This window comes from Haliotis rufescens, unplaced genomic scaffold, assembly GCF_023055435.1.
Source record: "Haliotis rufescens isolate VD_foot unplaced genomic scaffold, xgHalRufe1.0.p SCAF_18, whole genome shotgun sequence".
Taxonomy (NCBI): Eukaryota; Metazoa; Mollusca; class Gastropoda; order Lepetellida; family Haliotidae; genus Haliotis; species Haliotis rufescens.
The window spans coordinates 22,014,360-22,030,564 of record NW_025963868.1 but is presented as its reverse complement, the minus strand read 5'-3'; the positions used below and the strand labels follow the sequence as shown (position 1 = coordinate 22,030,564).

Genomic DNA, 16,205 nt, shown 5'->3' with positions numbered 1-16,205 from the left:
GGTAACGTGGGCTAAGACTCACTCCACTCCAGGGTGTAGACGCGATACAGTGATGCTGAGCACTTATCAAGATGAAAATTGACACGCAGTTTGCAGTTTGGCTGATTTGGAAAATTGTTCGTAAGTATTATTTGTGCATCATTCTTCTTGACGTACCAATATTTGTGATGTACCAATGACCGTATTATTTTCATAGTGCTCACTGTAGCATATTACTTAAACCAAAAGCGCAGTGTTATGAGTGTTTTCTTTTTTCTTGAAAAGTATGCCTCGTGCTTTTAACCTCCTTTCAGAACAATGTGTGTCTTTAAGGCGATGTAAGTATGTTCGAATCCGCTATATTGAAAAATGCGAATTTATGCTTAAAATGTAATGGAATTTGGTATATGTCTCCAAGTACTGTGACTCGACACATGTGTTAAGTTTTTTCAAAATATTCTACATTTCCACCCTGATGTTCCGTTTGTTATGCTATTGACTTTGATTTGGCCTTTGCATTTTGACCATGCGCATAATTCTCACAAAATTACGTTTTGGCTTACAGCCTTTGTAAAGCTCTTCCGAAAGTGCATGACAGAGGAAGCAGAATTGTGGCACTATGATTCTTCCTACGATAAAATCGTATATTGTTTAACAAATACAGACTTAATTTGTAGTTTTATTGTTTTCCAAGGATTTTTTCTCAAGAACGTCAAGGTTTAGAAAGCTGAACCGTTGATCAAGGCATCATGAAAGGAATGTAACTTCGGTAGACGATGTTGCAAAAAGGTTTTTTTTTCTCTCTCGAGTCTGTTTAATACATTTGCTGAAACTCAATATAAATGTTCGTCTCCATGACGACTTTGAACTGTTATATAATTAACAGACTAATCAATGCATGATAACTTACATTTGAAAATGAAAATTGATAAAAGTGTTGTTTCATTTGTTGCAAATAGAAGAAAAGCATTGATGACATGTAGTTACATAATTATCAGTAAGTCGTCATTATCTTCACCAGTAATATTAGGACTTTTAAGTGGCTTTCTTTGTTGACTACACAAGCACTAGCTATGTCACTTGATAATGACGCAAAATTAATGTCAGTAACCAAGGACTGTTTAATCGTCATTATTTCCACCACAAAGTAAATAATGCAATGTCTTTTTTCTACGATAATTCTTACAAGAGTAGCCCTCATTAATCACGCTACCCCCTCCCCATATGCATGTAACATTAGCCCCCCCCCCCCCCCCCCCCTCTATAATAAATGTAATGTCCCTATATAATTTTCTAACACACACACACAAACACACACACACACACACACACACACACACACACACACACACACACTAGTTCACCTCAAAATATACTTCGAACAGGGAAATAACCGAAATGCTTTGCAAATAAGAAACAAAATCCAAGACAACGACACAGGGTAAAAGAGTGTCCTTTACTGGGAACTTGTTGTTTGTTGAATGTTGTTTGTGTGTCAACTCCAAAGTATATTTCATTATGTGCTCCCAGCATCTAACAATGTGACCAAATGCGACAAGCAGTATACAATATGTTATTAAAATAGCGTTCCAACATTTATGACACCTACACAAATATCACGTGGATTTATATTTCAAAGTAATTAAGGGCGAAGTCTGGATGGTTGAAGCGTTCCTAAGTTCCATATCCTAGATGGATACGGTATGTAAAACCAATTTCTGGTGTCCCCCGCCGTGATATTGCTTGATTTTGTTAAAAGTGACATTCGCCCAAGCAATTTAAGCCTTGAGAGTGTTTCTTATGTATTTATAAGGCGTTATTTACATTATCCCAGCACATGTGTACTGTGGCAAGCAACTTGCGCTGAACAAACCTGCATGGATGAGCAGCGTTTATGGCCAGTCAACTTCCTTCAGTGCAGCTGAAAATTCTGTAGATGGCGATCTTCGTACACACTGGGATGATGGAGTTTGCAGTGCAACTGAACACGGTGACAGGTCGCCATGGATTGTTGTGGATCTCCTGGGACAGTACGAGGTCCACAATGTCACCATCTACAACAGAGGCGGCAGCACGTGTAAGTTGATTGTGATCGACATCATCGTCAGGAAATGTACCGGCTCAGGACATTACCTTTTCGTTCTGCGTTGTGGTTGTTTGTTTGTTTGTTGTTTAACACCCCACTCAGCAGTATTCCAGCTATATGACGGCGGTCTGTCAATAATCGAGTGTGGACCAGACAATTCAGTGATTGATTTCATGAGCATCAATCCACGCAATTGGGATCAATGACATGCATCAACCAAGTCAGCGAGCCCGACCACCCGATCCCGTCCGTCGCCTTTTACGCCAAGCATAACTTATGTTTGTGACGGGTGCCACATGTACATAGGGGCAGGATGTGCTCCTCTTTTCGCGAACACCTTCTATCACAATTATTTGATAGTGATTCACAAACATGAACACATTCATAAACACATGCTTATGATACAGTATCTGTTTGTGTCGTGCAATGGTTATTAGCAGTGAGAGATTTATTATTATCACGAAAATGGTCTTGTCATTTTTACTTACAATGCCAACATAAAATGTATGTGGAGGGAGCGTGTCTTGCTGTACCGGCCACGTTCATCCCAGTATGCATTGTAAAAGGTATTTAACGTACATAGCGATGAGAAATTTAATATGTGGACATTAATGCTAAAACATTTCTCTTTTTCCACATTTGTAGAGAAATATGTCTCAATGTGAAAGCCCAGGAGTATTATCCTGCTTTTGTCAGCAATTAAACTGGGTTAATGGTTGCTTCTTTTTATATGTATTACGTCAATGGAGTCATAGTCGCCTTTTACAGCAAACATGGGTTGCTGAAGACCTATTCTATCTCGGATCTTTTCGGGTCGTCTGCGTTTTGGAGCTGTAGTTCCTTGTGTCATTCTGTGTAGAAAGTTTAACGTGTTATATGATTTGTTTTTGTTAGATTGCACAATGGTAAGTTCAGTAAAAATACATCACACAACGTAGTCGTAGAAATTAGGAAGGTTTGTTCGTGTACGTACAGGGCCTTTACAAACAATACAGTTAGTGACCATTTGATTTGTCGGATTTCAGTGTTTACAAACGGTATTTTCTAAGCGAATATGCTATACATGCACGTGTAACATATTGATATTTTATAAATGTATTAACATCTACTCGATTGCGCAGCAATCGAAAAGTAAGTGTAGATCTGTAGAAATAAATTTGATACTGAATCCTGACACCACCACAGTCTAATCTTGGTATGCCGTGTTTTTGAAGGATTGCACAATCTGCGTCTTCTGTATGGTGAGGTCAGTAATAATCAAATTATCAAAAGTACCCGTAAGAATAAGGGAGATTAGTTCGTGCACTGGGGCATCAGTAATGTAAATATATAGCAGGTCCTAATTGTGACATTTGTTTTCAGCTGTGCGCCTTCATGACTTCGTGATTGAGGTCTACAGGACAAACCCGTCTCGGTGTTCAACAGCAGCTCCAGCAGTCTGTAAAACGTATGCTGGTGTCTTTGGCAGTATTGAAAACGTAGTATGTGACAATGCAGTATCAGGCAGGTTTGTTCGGATTTGGAAGCCTACAACGTTAACGACTGACGATATTCTGACAGTCTGTGAAGTGGAAGTATACGGAATTAAGCCAGGTAATGTTAACGTCCATCACTTTTGTTTTATTAAAAAATATATATAGTTAAAATCGATTTTTTTTGCCCATATAAAGTGGACGACATGATAATTGTCTCGTAGTTCTGTAAGTCTAAAATGCCAATTTAAACCGCAGATATTACCGTATGTGAGGTGGAGATATATCGAGCACAATTAATTTGTAGGAAAGTAAAGACTAAAATAAAATATACAAAAAAAATGTATGCAATAAGAACTTTGACACGGATCTGGTTGTACTGTAACTGTTGTGGGTTGCTATTGTTGTACAGCTTCAAGATGTCCTTCGGTGCGGTATCAAAGGGTAAATGGAAAGCGCCTGAACGCCCCAGGTGTAACGTCCTTTACTGAGCAGTTGAGGACGTCGTGTGTCTCACTGTGTCTGATGTCCGAGACCTGTGTCGGTGTCAACTACAACGGTAGAACTAAAGCGTGTGAACTCATCTCCCGACCCCAACCAACTGACACTGTTTCCCTGATCCAAGACTCTGTCTTCTATGGTGACGATCTATGTTAAGTAAAATATTCGAAGTCACCTTTTACCAAAAACAAATGTATATGATGTAATCACCGGACATGGCATTTTTATCCAACTGTTTAGCTATTGCAAACATAATCCTGTTTCAGCTAAATTGATTGAAAATCATTATGCAATTTGATTATTGGCCTCATGCATGTTTTGATACGACGTAATGATTCAATTCCACAATTTGGAGGTATTTTGCAAATTTTACTGAGAGATATACTTAGAACGTTTACATTTACTTGCTATTTGTTGTAACATTTCTATTTGTATTGTGAACTTTTCATCCCATCTTTTGAAAAAATAGTTTAAAGAGTCACTTTATAATACGTTACGATCTATAAAATGTCAGTGAGCAACTTATATTTTCAGTGATCGTGCCCAAATGTAGTCTACAGTGTTAATTGTAGTTTCACCCTAGCCTCATGTATATATTCACAAAATTAATAGTTTATTTCGTGAATTTTTCACTCATTTTAGCGCACCTGTCTCAATGTCAAATGAACGACATTTTGCGGCCTGTATTTCCGGCGTCCGTTTGTTGACATTATGAACTGTTGAGCTACAACGCCAGTGACACTATTTTCAAGTGTTTTTATGGGAGTTCCCAGATCTAAACCATATTGGAAAATGTAGATTCAAAGTAATGTGTGTCATGAATAGGATAAAAAGTATTTGTTTCAGTTACAAAGAACAACAAAATTGATGTCTTGTGTTTTGCATAGGATGCACTAAGAGTGCATATTCTTAACAATGCAGGTTACCCACTTTGTCATAATAATTTCGACATGGGATGCGAAAAGCTTGTTTTATTTGTCAGTAATTTATCTATAATCCTTGTAGCAATGACCAGAGATCAAGGCTACTACATCCCGCCTGCTTACCATCACCTAATTGCTAAATCCCTATGTCCATCCAATTAACCCACTGGCTTTTAATCATCTCTATCAGTCTGCTTGCTGACTCTGTTTCCATTAGACAATTCATTTGCTTCGAATTCACTGGCTCACAATCATCCGAAAGCAGCCTACGTGGTTGTTTACCCTGTCCCATTAGCCATTCACTGGCTTCTAATCATCTTAATCAGCTCTCTGTGTCCATCAATCAATTTACTGTATAAACATTGATGTTAATAAGTATATATACCTATGTTGTTCAGCACTATCCATCACTTGCTTGATAAAGGGGCTATGATCTACACCGAAACGTCGCACTTATTGTAATAAAGAAGTTGTCCATCAATAGAACTTGTCTTTCTTAATCCTAATCCATACAAAATATTAAGCAATAATATATATTGTCGGAAGGGGCAACTGACGGGATCGGGTGGTCAGGCTCGCTGACTTGGTTGATGCATGTCATCGTACGCCTATTGCGTGGATCGAAGCGCATGATGTCAGTCACTGGATTGTCTGGTCTTACTCCATTATTTACAGACCGCCGTCATATAGCTGGAATATTACTGAATGCGGCGTAAAACAACAAAGAATCAACTATTCCCTCTGATTGATTTCAGTTAATCCAACAGCAGACAATTCTTTGTGATTTGTTTTTTTTGGTATGTTTTGTGCCAAATGATATTTGTTTAAACTTATGCAATTGTGAAATACACCGTACAGACCTGTTTCTAAAAAATACATTTTCTATTCTTAAAGAAAAGTAGTATTCTCTTACCATTAGGATTGTGTTCACAAATATGTAAATGAACTAATGCTGATAGTGAAAAGTAGTTGTACACAGTATGGCGGTTATATCATGGCGCTGTAAAACCCCATGGGGATGTCAAAATAGAATTGGTTCCAAGCAACCAATGCTTGTCAATGGCATCTAACAGGATCTTGTTGTCAGGCATGGTGCCTTGGTTGATTGTTCGTGAGTTTACCCCCGGCAGTCTGTGTATACTGCATGACTGTTGCGGTTGTTCTTCAGGACACTATCGGGTGTATTCGGTTGTTCTACAGGACAACTTCATGTGTACTGCATGACTGTTGCGGTTGTTCTACAGGACACCGTCGGGTATATTGCAGAACGCATTCAGTTGTTCTACAGGACAACTTCGTGTGTACTGCATGACGTTGCGGTTGTTCTTCAGGACACCGTCGGGTGTATTGCAGAACGCATTCAGTTGTTCTACAGGACAACTTCGTGTGTACTGCATGACGTTGCGGTTGTTCTTCAGGACACTATCGGGTGTATTCAGTTGTTCTACAGGACAACTTCATGTGTACTGCATGACTGTTGCCGTTGTTCTACAGGACACCGTCGGGTGTATTGCAGAACGCATTCGGTTGTTCTTCAGGGCAACTCCTGGATGATTGTTCTAGGGATCGACTTTAACATATCGGGTGATGACTGGCTAATTTCAGGGAATTGGACCCACATGAAATTGGTCGCTTCTCAAGCTTTCAGGCCCTTGTTTATCTGGTCCAGGCTCGATTATTTACAGGCCGTGATGAGTATTGCTGATTGTGTCATTAATCAAAGTTAACTCACTCACTCACTCATTCACGCAGGGGTATTTGAGTCAGGGGACACTATAGCTTTATACATTTCACACATATCATATCACGTGAAAAAGCAATATTCAAGTTATTTGTGGCGGTCTGTAAATAATCGAGTCTGAACCAGACAAACCAGTGACTGACATCACGAGCATCGATCTACGCAATTGGTATGCGATGACATGGATCAACCAAGCCAGCGAGCCTGACTCATACGACAAGCATAGGTTGCTGGAGACCAATACTAACCCGGATCTTCACGGCTGTGGTTCTGATATTACCTGACAAATACACTGAAAGGTTTGCTAAGTAAAGCGTTTCTGAAACCCTTTGCTCACACTTTGAAGTTCTCATGCAGTGAAAGATATAACACCATTACCAATTTAAGGTCTTGTAGTGTAAACAAATCAATGATGTCTGTAACAATAGTAGTAATAGCTGTCAGTGAACCATAGTAGGATGAAAGTCTCACCTGTGAGATTGTTTCCTCTGGGATAAACATGAGTAGAACACTCAAGCCAATCACTTGATTCCGAACCGAACACTCTCTCTTCCATAATGACACACATTGTGTTTCAAAGTGTCAGAGATGTCAGAGGTTGTACAATGAACTGTATCGGAGTATCTGTGTATTGTTAGGTGTGGGATAACGTCTTCGTGTGGATTTGCGGGAAAACGTAATGAAACCGTTCGATCGGCCATTCGGTACAGTTGTTCCAACGGGAAACATTTTCTTGTGATTTGCTTATTTGGTATTTTGATGTGTAAGAAATAAACATAATCTTTAATATTTGTAAAATCAATGTAAATGTTTATGTCAAACATTTTTCATGAATGAATATTCTCGCTTCTTTGTCATTTGGTTAAAGAACTTGTGTTTGTGTTACATTTGTAGTTCACCAGGCATATCTCCACACCTATAAACTGAGCTTCACGCATTGTATATACACAATTTAGACCTAAAACAGGTAAACAGCACCTTATCTTTAAGCATAGTTCCTCTGTAAGGAGGGGTCACTAGCATAAATTAAGTTCAACCTACTGTGAAAGGTAGTTTGCTAAATATTGAAGGGTCTAAAAAAATAGACAACAACATGCACAATATAAACGGTTGGGCAAAAGAAAATACAGTAAAGTGCGGTTATAACGAACTCAAAGTGACTACTTATTTTAGTTCGTTATAACCGTAGTTCGTTATAAGCATATACACAGTATAACTCCAGCAAATAGTCGGGACCAAAAAGTAAGTTCGTTATATCCGTCAGTTCGTTATAAGCGTGTTCGTTATAACCGTAGTTTACTGTATGCTCTCATGTTTGATGGTGGCTAAACATGAAACAAACAAAAAAATGGTTATTCGATGGTGATGTATTTCATATGAATAACAAAGTTGTGTTTTGAATACTTTCTCTTGCCCGGATGTTGACTCATGTTTTAACATATTCAACAAGGAGTAGAGTGTGTTTCATATTTTCTACGGTCTAATACTAATATTCATTAAACTACGTTTATCATGCACGCTTTCGGAACCTTGTGAGAAATAGTGTGAGCCCGACTTTTAGATCTCTCCTATTAAGTGAGTAAAAATATAATGTCGCATCTGTAGTATTGTTGGCAAAGGACAGTTAAAACACATTTCTAATATGGTCATAATGATATGTGTACAAGCGGTCATCATTTGAATAGACATTGTATAGTCATAGCTGAAGTATTTGTGGTTATTTTAATTTATGTTTCTCAATAAACGTATGCACTCTCCAATGATATAGTCAGAGTAATATTGTCTGTTAAAATGGCGATTGGTAAGAACAATGTACTTCCTCCCACCCAGTCCCGCTGTGAGTTGATGCTTGTTACAGCCGATCTGCATTGAGGACTGACTGCTTACAATGAGCGATCTGCTTGTCAATACATCGTTGCCGAGACCCTAATATTTAGAGGCTGTCACACACATGTTTTATGTCTAGTGGTATTTTATGTAGTTTAGACATTCATATAATAAATCTATAACTTTAATTTTGTTTTGACTCTGAAATCGATATGTCAGTATAGCCAAAGTTCCTCTCGTTATGTCTGAGGCTTGACACACATTCTGATTGATATTGGAAAACATCTGTCCAGGTTCGTAGATTCAGTTACCTAAAGATTACGATTCCACATAGCAATGGCTTGAAATTCATACGGGCTGGAAGTATATGTGAGTGAGTATTGTGTATAATTGTGCCTAGAGCACGCAACGTTTTGGCTCAATGATTTATTCACAGTAATTGACTCACTAATGAGACCCAATCCTCACGGAAAAAGTAAAACTACTCAAGTGATGTCGGCGAGTACAGTGGATCAGTCAATGGGTGCCTGATGATCACTCACTTGCGGAGACTAAATTATAAGTGACTAAATTCTAAATATATCAGAAAGTTTTCTTCCATGCGTAACACATTTAGGAAGAGAATAATTCCCATGCGTTTGTAGGACTGACGATACAATTAACCGACTAATGCATTTGTGTTTGACACAATTAACCATGTTACAGATTGTAACCATACATACAATATAACTTAAGTTTGCCAATAGTTCGCCGTCTCTGTCCAGATTAATGTATTTGGGCATTCTGAAAATTCGATGCATTTAATATGTATTTACTCATTCAGATAATATTACCAACATATGGGTGTTTGATTTCTGACCTACCTTTGTACCAATGCTCCTATCTTGTTTCACATATTGCCACATTGATGCGTTTCAGGGTTAAACCAATGAACTCTGGTCTTATATAGGTTGTATCTCTGATGCAACAAGTGGAAGGTATCTTACGCTCATACAGCCAATATACTGATCATTCCATCACCCCGCTGACGGACCCTACCTGCTCTGTTTACAATGGCATGCATTTGTTGATGTGTCAGCCCGACTGTTTTATCAAAGTGAGTTAGCTGAAAGTTCTTGCACACATAAGTACCTGATATGTGTATTGCTTTCGCACATAATAACACAAATAGACATTTACCATAGGGTTATTTAATTTATCATTTGTCACACACCTAAACTTTGCACAGTATCGGAATTCAATTCTGTTGTTGGTATACGCGTACGTGGCACCATACCCAAACTCTTGGTAAGACCAACCTCACTCTAGGCTTTCCTCTAACATCAAGAGGGGGCACGGGTGGCCCAGTCGTCTGAGGCGCCGCGATTCGCTGTACAGAGTTGCGTCCCTTGGGCACGCCAGAAACCTATGATTGTGGGTTCGAATCCCGGTTCACCCCGATTATGTTTCTAGGTTTGTCAGCACCATACCCGTGCTCGTGGGTTTCACCAAAGTGGTAAACGTCTGAGACCTGCATCACTTCGGGGTTTCCTCCCACAGTAAGCTGACACGCCGCGATATAACTGGAATACTGTTAAAAGCGGCGTTAAACCCAACTCACTCACTCACTCTAACATCAAGATGAGACTTCCTGAGATAATTGACATACTGTTCAAAGCAGTGTTAGACCCTTGGATGCGATGTTACGTTCCTGGCAAAACTACTCCAAACGACCTCTGAAAATTATTTAATTACAAGTATATCTGTTTATCGTATATTCCTTTGTGCATTTGATGTGAAATTGATGACTCTCAGGTGTGCGACAAGTGGAATTTAGATACACGATCAACCTATCTAATTTAATTTGTTGTCTAATCAGGATATTATTTGACATGATGGAGACACTCATTTTATATTTTGTCTAAAATGCTTTAAATCTTGTTTAATAAAAAGCTTTTTCATGAATGACGATTAGGTGAGATATATATTAATTAATATATCAAAGTCGTCTTTCTCCGTCGTCGCCAAAGACATAAAAAGGGCGTCATGATGGTGTCAAAGAAAAAAGTATCAAATTTCTGTAATTCCTTGTTTTACTGTAAGACTCGCGTTCCATTATGCTCACAAAAGTAGGTGTATTCTGTGATCAAATGAATAATTTAAGTCTGAGCTAGTACCATCTATATCTCTATTGCCATATTTATTGCCACGATTTCATTTTATCATGATTTGTCATCAACGTGTACGGCTGCTGTGTTTGTGTTTGAACAGTTTGGGTCCTCGTGAATAAAAAACTAGAATAATAAATTTTAGAGGCAAAGTGCTATCAAGGTTCTGCTACGATAATACAATATTGATTTGAAACAATATTATCACTCTAAATTCGTTTTGTTTGTAACATAATACAAAAACGTGTAGAAATATCACAATTATTAATGGGTATTACCGTAAAAGTAGATGGCAATTTCCGTTAAGCATAATAGCTTTTCAAAGAATAAATCAGAAATTTAATATTCATCTATCAAACAAATGACGTCGTTTTTCCTTGAAACTTCTCGGCTCAGTTTAGGTGTAGGTCTGAGAAAGAGAGACAGAGTAGTGCTTGTTTGAAGTAGCTTTGAGAATTATAATTCATTTTTGTTGTTTTGTTTTGACAATCTAAGGCTATACTACAAAGGCAAATTACTGCCAACTATGATATACCTGCTCACAATCGTTACTTTTCTTCTGGCGTGTCCACTAGAAGTTAGCACTTATCTCAGGTTGGAAAACTTGAGGAGAGTCATGGTTAACAAGCAGATGTCAGTTGTAAGGGGTGTACAAAATGTGACAATGGGCTTGTGCACATCACCGTGTCTAGTTGATAGCAGCAGTTTTGATGAAGCAAGGGGTACTTGTCTGGCGTTTAGTCCTGGCATAGGGAGAGTGATGGTTCAGGAGACAAGGCCCAAGACCGGATATCCATTCTACATTTCGAAAGGACGTAAGTTTAACCCATTTGTTTAATTATCTCAGAATACATAGGAGAAGAAGTGGTTATTTATATACCGAATGTCACATCAGTGCAACAAATCGTCCTCTGTGAGCTGATGTAGGAATGATGATAAGTAGTTGTAGCTGTTTAGAATACAGGGGGTAGGTATGATAGTCTGGTGGTGAAAGTGTTCGCTGGTCACGGCGAAGGTCAGGTTTCGGTTCCCAGCGTTGGTATACTTACCTGTATGAAACGATGAACCATTGTTAAAAGCTACCTAAAATCATACTCAAATGTATCAGATATGCCAGTTTCACAACGTACAGCGTCTGATCACTTACCTATAGTATGCAGTTATTGCTACTGGTGGAGTCTACAAGGAAAGTACTGCTTCCGTTAATTTATCCTATGTTCATAAATTTAAATTATCTTCAGAACAGTTTTCATCTTATGTTAAGTATCTCAACGAGGATATTTGTGAAATGATGTTCTTCAGGGAGGCAAAGGTACCAGCCTCTGTGGTTTGATTAAGGAGTGCGTGCTTTTGAAGTCAGAGAAATAAAAGTGTATAAAAGTGAATAAAATTAGAAGTTGTAAGTGTGATTCAAACTTAAAGCAGTACATATCAGCCAAAGATGTTTTCAAGAAACGTTTCAACAAAAAGAAACTTAACTATGACTTACACCTAAATGAAGAAATCAATACCGCCGCTTTACACAATGATTGTAAACAGTTTTGGAAGACAGTGAAAAATGCCATACAGAAACGTCCACTAAGAAGTTTTATATCTCGTAGTGACTGGCTGATTTACTTTAGAGATCTTCTTAATCCCTTACAGGGAACTGATAATAATTAGTTTGATTGTGTTGTGGAGGAGTTTCTGCTCTGTCATACATGTGATAACTGTAATGATTTACCCTTTTCGAATGAACTCCTGTCAGGTGAGATCACTGAAAGAGAGGTCACGGACATTATCAATAATCTGAAAACGGGCAAGTCCGCAGGTGAAGATGGGATACCCCCTGAATTCTTAAAACTGCCATCGGATCTTTTTGCACCATACTTGAAGTTACTGTTCAATAGGATTTTAGACATGACGGTGTTTCCAGAATCTTGGAATAAAAGTATGATTATTTCATTATATAAATCTGGTTCAGTTTGTGAACCAAGTAATTATAGAGGCATTTCACTACTAAATATACTGAACCAAATTAAAAACTTCACAATCCTAAAATATTAACATTTTGACCAATCATTTTGGGCCCTTATTGTGTATTTAAACAGTAATGGCCTCGTATTGTCTTCAGAACACCCGTTTTTGTGCAGGTGAATCGACCAAAATCATGTGCACAGCACTTTAGTGGCAAAAGTGATTTTTCACTTGCAACTGGTCACGTGGCCATAATACTGCACGTGTTTTCAGCCATACTTGTTTGCATTCATTAAAAAAAAAGAAAAACACAAGAAAACAAAAGTCTTTACGGCCCTTTGTCATGCCACGCCTTTGAAATGTGCAAAGTGAACGTCCGTAGCTGAAGTCGCAAGGACGATGGGTTGTAGTCGACGGACTGTTTATGATTTACAGACGCGTCTACAGCAAACGGGTACCACCGCTGATCGCCCTCGGTCAGGTCGACCACGTGTGACTTCACATGCAGAGGATCGTCAGATTGTCTTACGTCACCTCCGTAACTGATTTTTGACGGCTACATCAACCAGAAATGATCTGTTTAGGGGTAGACTGAGTGCGCAAACTGTTCGAAACTGTCTGAGAACTGCTCACCTTCAAGCACGACGGCCATACTGCGGGCCGATTCTGACTCAATTACACAGACGTCAACGTTAATTGTGGGCGCAGCGACACTTACGATGGACTTAGAGGAATTGGAATCCCGATTTAATCTTCGCTTTGCTGATGGTATGGCGAGGGTGTGGGACGCCGGCATGAACGTTACGCCCAGTTTTGTGTACAGGAAGTTGACAGATTTCGAGGCGGAAGTGTCATGGTGTGGGGTGCTTTCTGTGGCAATGCACGTTCCAGGCTTCTTGTCATCCGTGGCAACCTCAACGCTGCTGCTTACTGCGACCAGGTACTGACACCAGAACTTCTGCCATGATGGCAGCACATGGACCCGGTTTGATCTTCCAACACGACAATGCCAGACCCCACACAGCAATTTTGACAAGAAATTTCCTTCAGAATGCGGGAGTCAACGTCATGGACTGGCCGTCAAGGTCTCCCGACCTCAATCCCATCGAACACGTCTGGGATGCTCTTGGCAAAAGTCTGCGCATTCTCCAGACCCAACCACAGAATTTGCAATATCTTGGAACCATTTTGCAGCAACAATGGCGTCGTCTTCCCAATCATGTGTTCACAAGCATCACAAGGTCCATGCGGAGGCGTTGTGTGGCAGTTGTCAACGCACATGGTGGCCATTCACGCTACTGAACTTGTGTGCCATCAGATTATCGTGCTTGGGACTTATGATTTAAACTGTTGATGTTATTACCGAATACCGTAGGTGCTTGGAACAAATTATGGTTACCACCGTTAATTTAAATCCTTCTTTGGACATTAATGATTAAAATTTACCTTCTCTGATACATTTATCCGTCGTATATCATATATGGGATTACTTTTAAAAATGTGAAGTTTTTAATTTGACTCAGTATATTCAAATCTTCACGTCAGTCATGGAAAAACGTTTGAGAATATGGATGGTTCCGACCAAACTAATCAACTGTTGATAATTTGTTTGTTTTACAAGCTCTTTTTACTAAATATTTGTGAAAAAACAGAGATCGCCTTTTTTGTGTATTGATTGATTTTAAAAAAGCTTTTGACTATGTTAATAGGAATAAATTGGTGTATTTACTTATTACTAAAGCATGCGATGGTAAAATGTCTATACTTTTAAAAAACATGAATGCATCAGTCAGCGCAGGTGTAAAGGTCAATAATGAACGTACGGACTGCTTTACAAAATCCGCCGCTGTACGACAAGGTTGTGTTTTAAGTCCGTTATTGTTTGTATTTTTCATAAATGAACTTGCTATAGATCTGCAAAATAGTTGCCAACATGGGGTATTTGTAGCACAAGAAAAAATGGACATTATGCTCCTTCTCTTTGCTTACGATGTTGTAATTTTCTCCCATTCTGTAAATGGCTTGCAAAAACAGTTAAATGCGTTACAGAGTTCTGTTCAAAATGGGGTCTTGCAGTACATATGAATAAAACTAATGCTGTAGTCTTTAGAAGAGGTGATATTGTTGCAAAGCATGAAAAGTTGTTTCTTGGTTCGGCTACCTTGAGTCGTAGTCACTTACTATAACTATTGAGGTCTTATGTTCTCCTCAAGATTGTCATGGTCTATGGCATGTAAGCAAATAGCTGTTCAGGCGTTGACAGCCATTATGCCTCCTTATAATTTATTCAGGGAAGAAAGTTGTGTGTCTCTTTTCACAGCATGTACAAGTTTTTAGTCAAAATTATGCCCATGCTTTTGAATGGTTCTGAAATATCGGGTGATTTCGCTGCAATTGAAATAGTTCACACTTCATATCACGCTGCAATTGAAAAAATTCCCACTTCATATTTCAAATGTTTTCCATGTCTTGGTAAGTTTGCCTCAAACAAGGCAATCCTTGTTGAAACAGGCCGGAGTAATATTTTTGTAGCCAGCCAATTAGGGGTAATTAAGTATTGGATTGAATTACTTAGAATGATGCTTGATCGATACCCATTAGGTATTGATTATGACAATCGACTTTGTGAAATGTGTAAGTCTAGCTGTTTTGAAATTTCAAATTTCTTATTTATATGTGTGGCATGCGACAGCCGTGTGTCAATGACAACGACTGCTTCATCAATGGTTCCTTGTGCTACAAGGGACGGTACATGTGCACCCCAGGTCTCAGCTACCACAAGGCGTGTGTGTGAGTTCTATAAATACTTCGTTACACATAATGTTTTCTCACATCTTCCTTTCAGTTACAGGAACTGCATTGGAATTTATTTCAGATTGGATTTGTTTGTTTTTGAAAAAAGTAGTTAGTTCAAATATGAAAATATCTGCAGAACAATTTACTATTTTAATAGATAGCGGATATTTAACGGCTGTTGCTGCAAGACAATATGTCAGGATACATCCAAACAGATGACAACATTGTTCCTAATGCTCTGGAGTACTATGTATTGCATAATAAACTGTAACAACTTAACGGTGTACGGCAGTTGCACGTTAGACTAAATGTATGGGCATTAGGATGTGTATCAAGAATATGTTAGAAGAAGAAGTAGAGGAAGACAATAGGAATAACTTTCAACAGATTAGTGAAAATATATTGGCTGAACTATCCAAATATAAAATAGAATTAGAAAAAAATAATAAAGAAGTAACAAGGGGAATACATATTAGAAATAGGATAAAATGGTATGTTGAAGGCGAAAAACCAACAAGCTACTTTTGTACTTTGGAATCTAGAAATTATACAAATAAACTCATAAACACTTTGATTGATGATAAAGGGGAAGAAATTACTGACGGGGACTTAATAATAAATGAACAAAGAGAATTTTATGAGAAGCTTTACTCATTACCAAAAGAAAATGATACTGAAAATGCTGAGACACTCAAAAATGTTAAAACACCTAGTCTAAATGAGGACTTAAGGGTTAATTTAGAAGAAAAAAATCACTTTAGATGAAATGTCAAAGGC

At 38.4% G+C, this 16,205-nt stretch overlaps 1 protein-coding gene across 1 annotated transcript; it reads left to right on the top strand.

Annotated features, from left to right (window-relative positions):
- LOC125381535 (fucolectin-6-like) lies at positions 1–5,358 on the top strand. Its single transcript, XM_048398408.1, has 4 exons — positions 1–120; positions 1,814–2,056; positions 3,428–3,658; positions 3,950–5,358. The coding sequence occupies exons 1-4, from the start codon at positions 72–74 to the stop codon at positions 4,192–4,194; spliced, it is 768 nt and encodes a 255-aa protein (XP_048254365.1). The 5' UTR covers positions 1–71; the 3' UTR covers positions 4,195–5,358.
- The last annotated feature ends 10,847 nt before the right edge of the window (positions 5,359–16,205 follow it).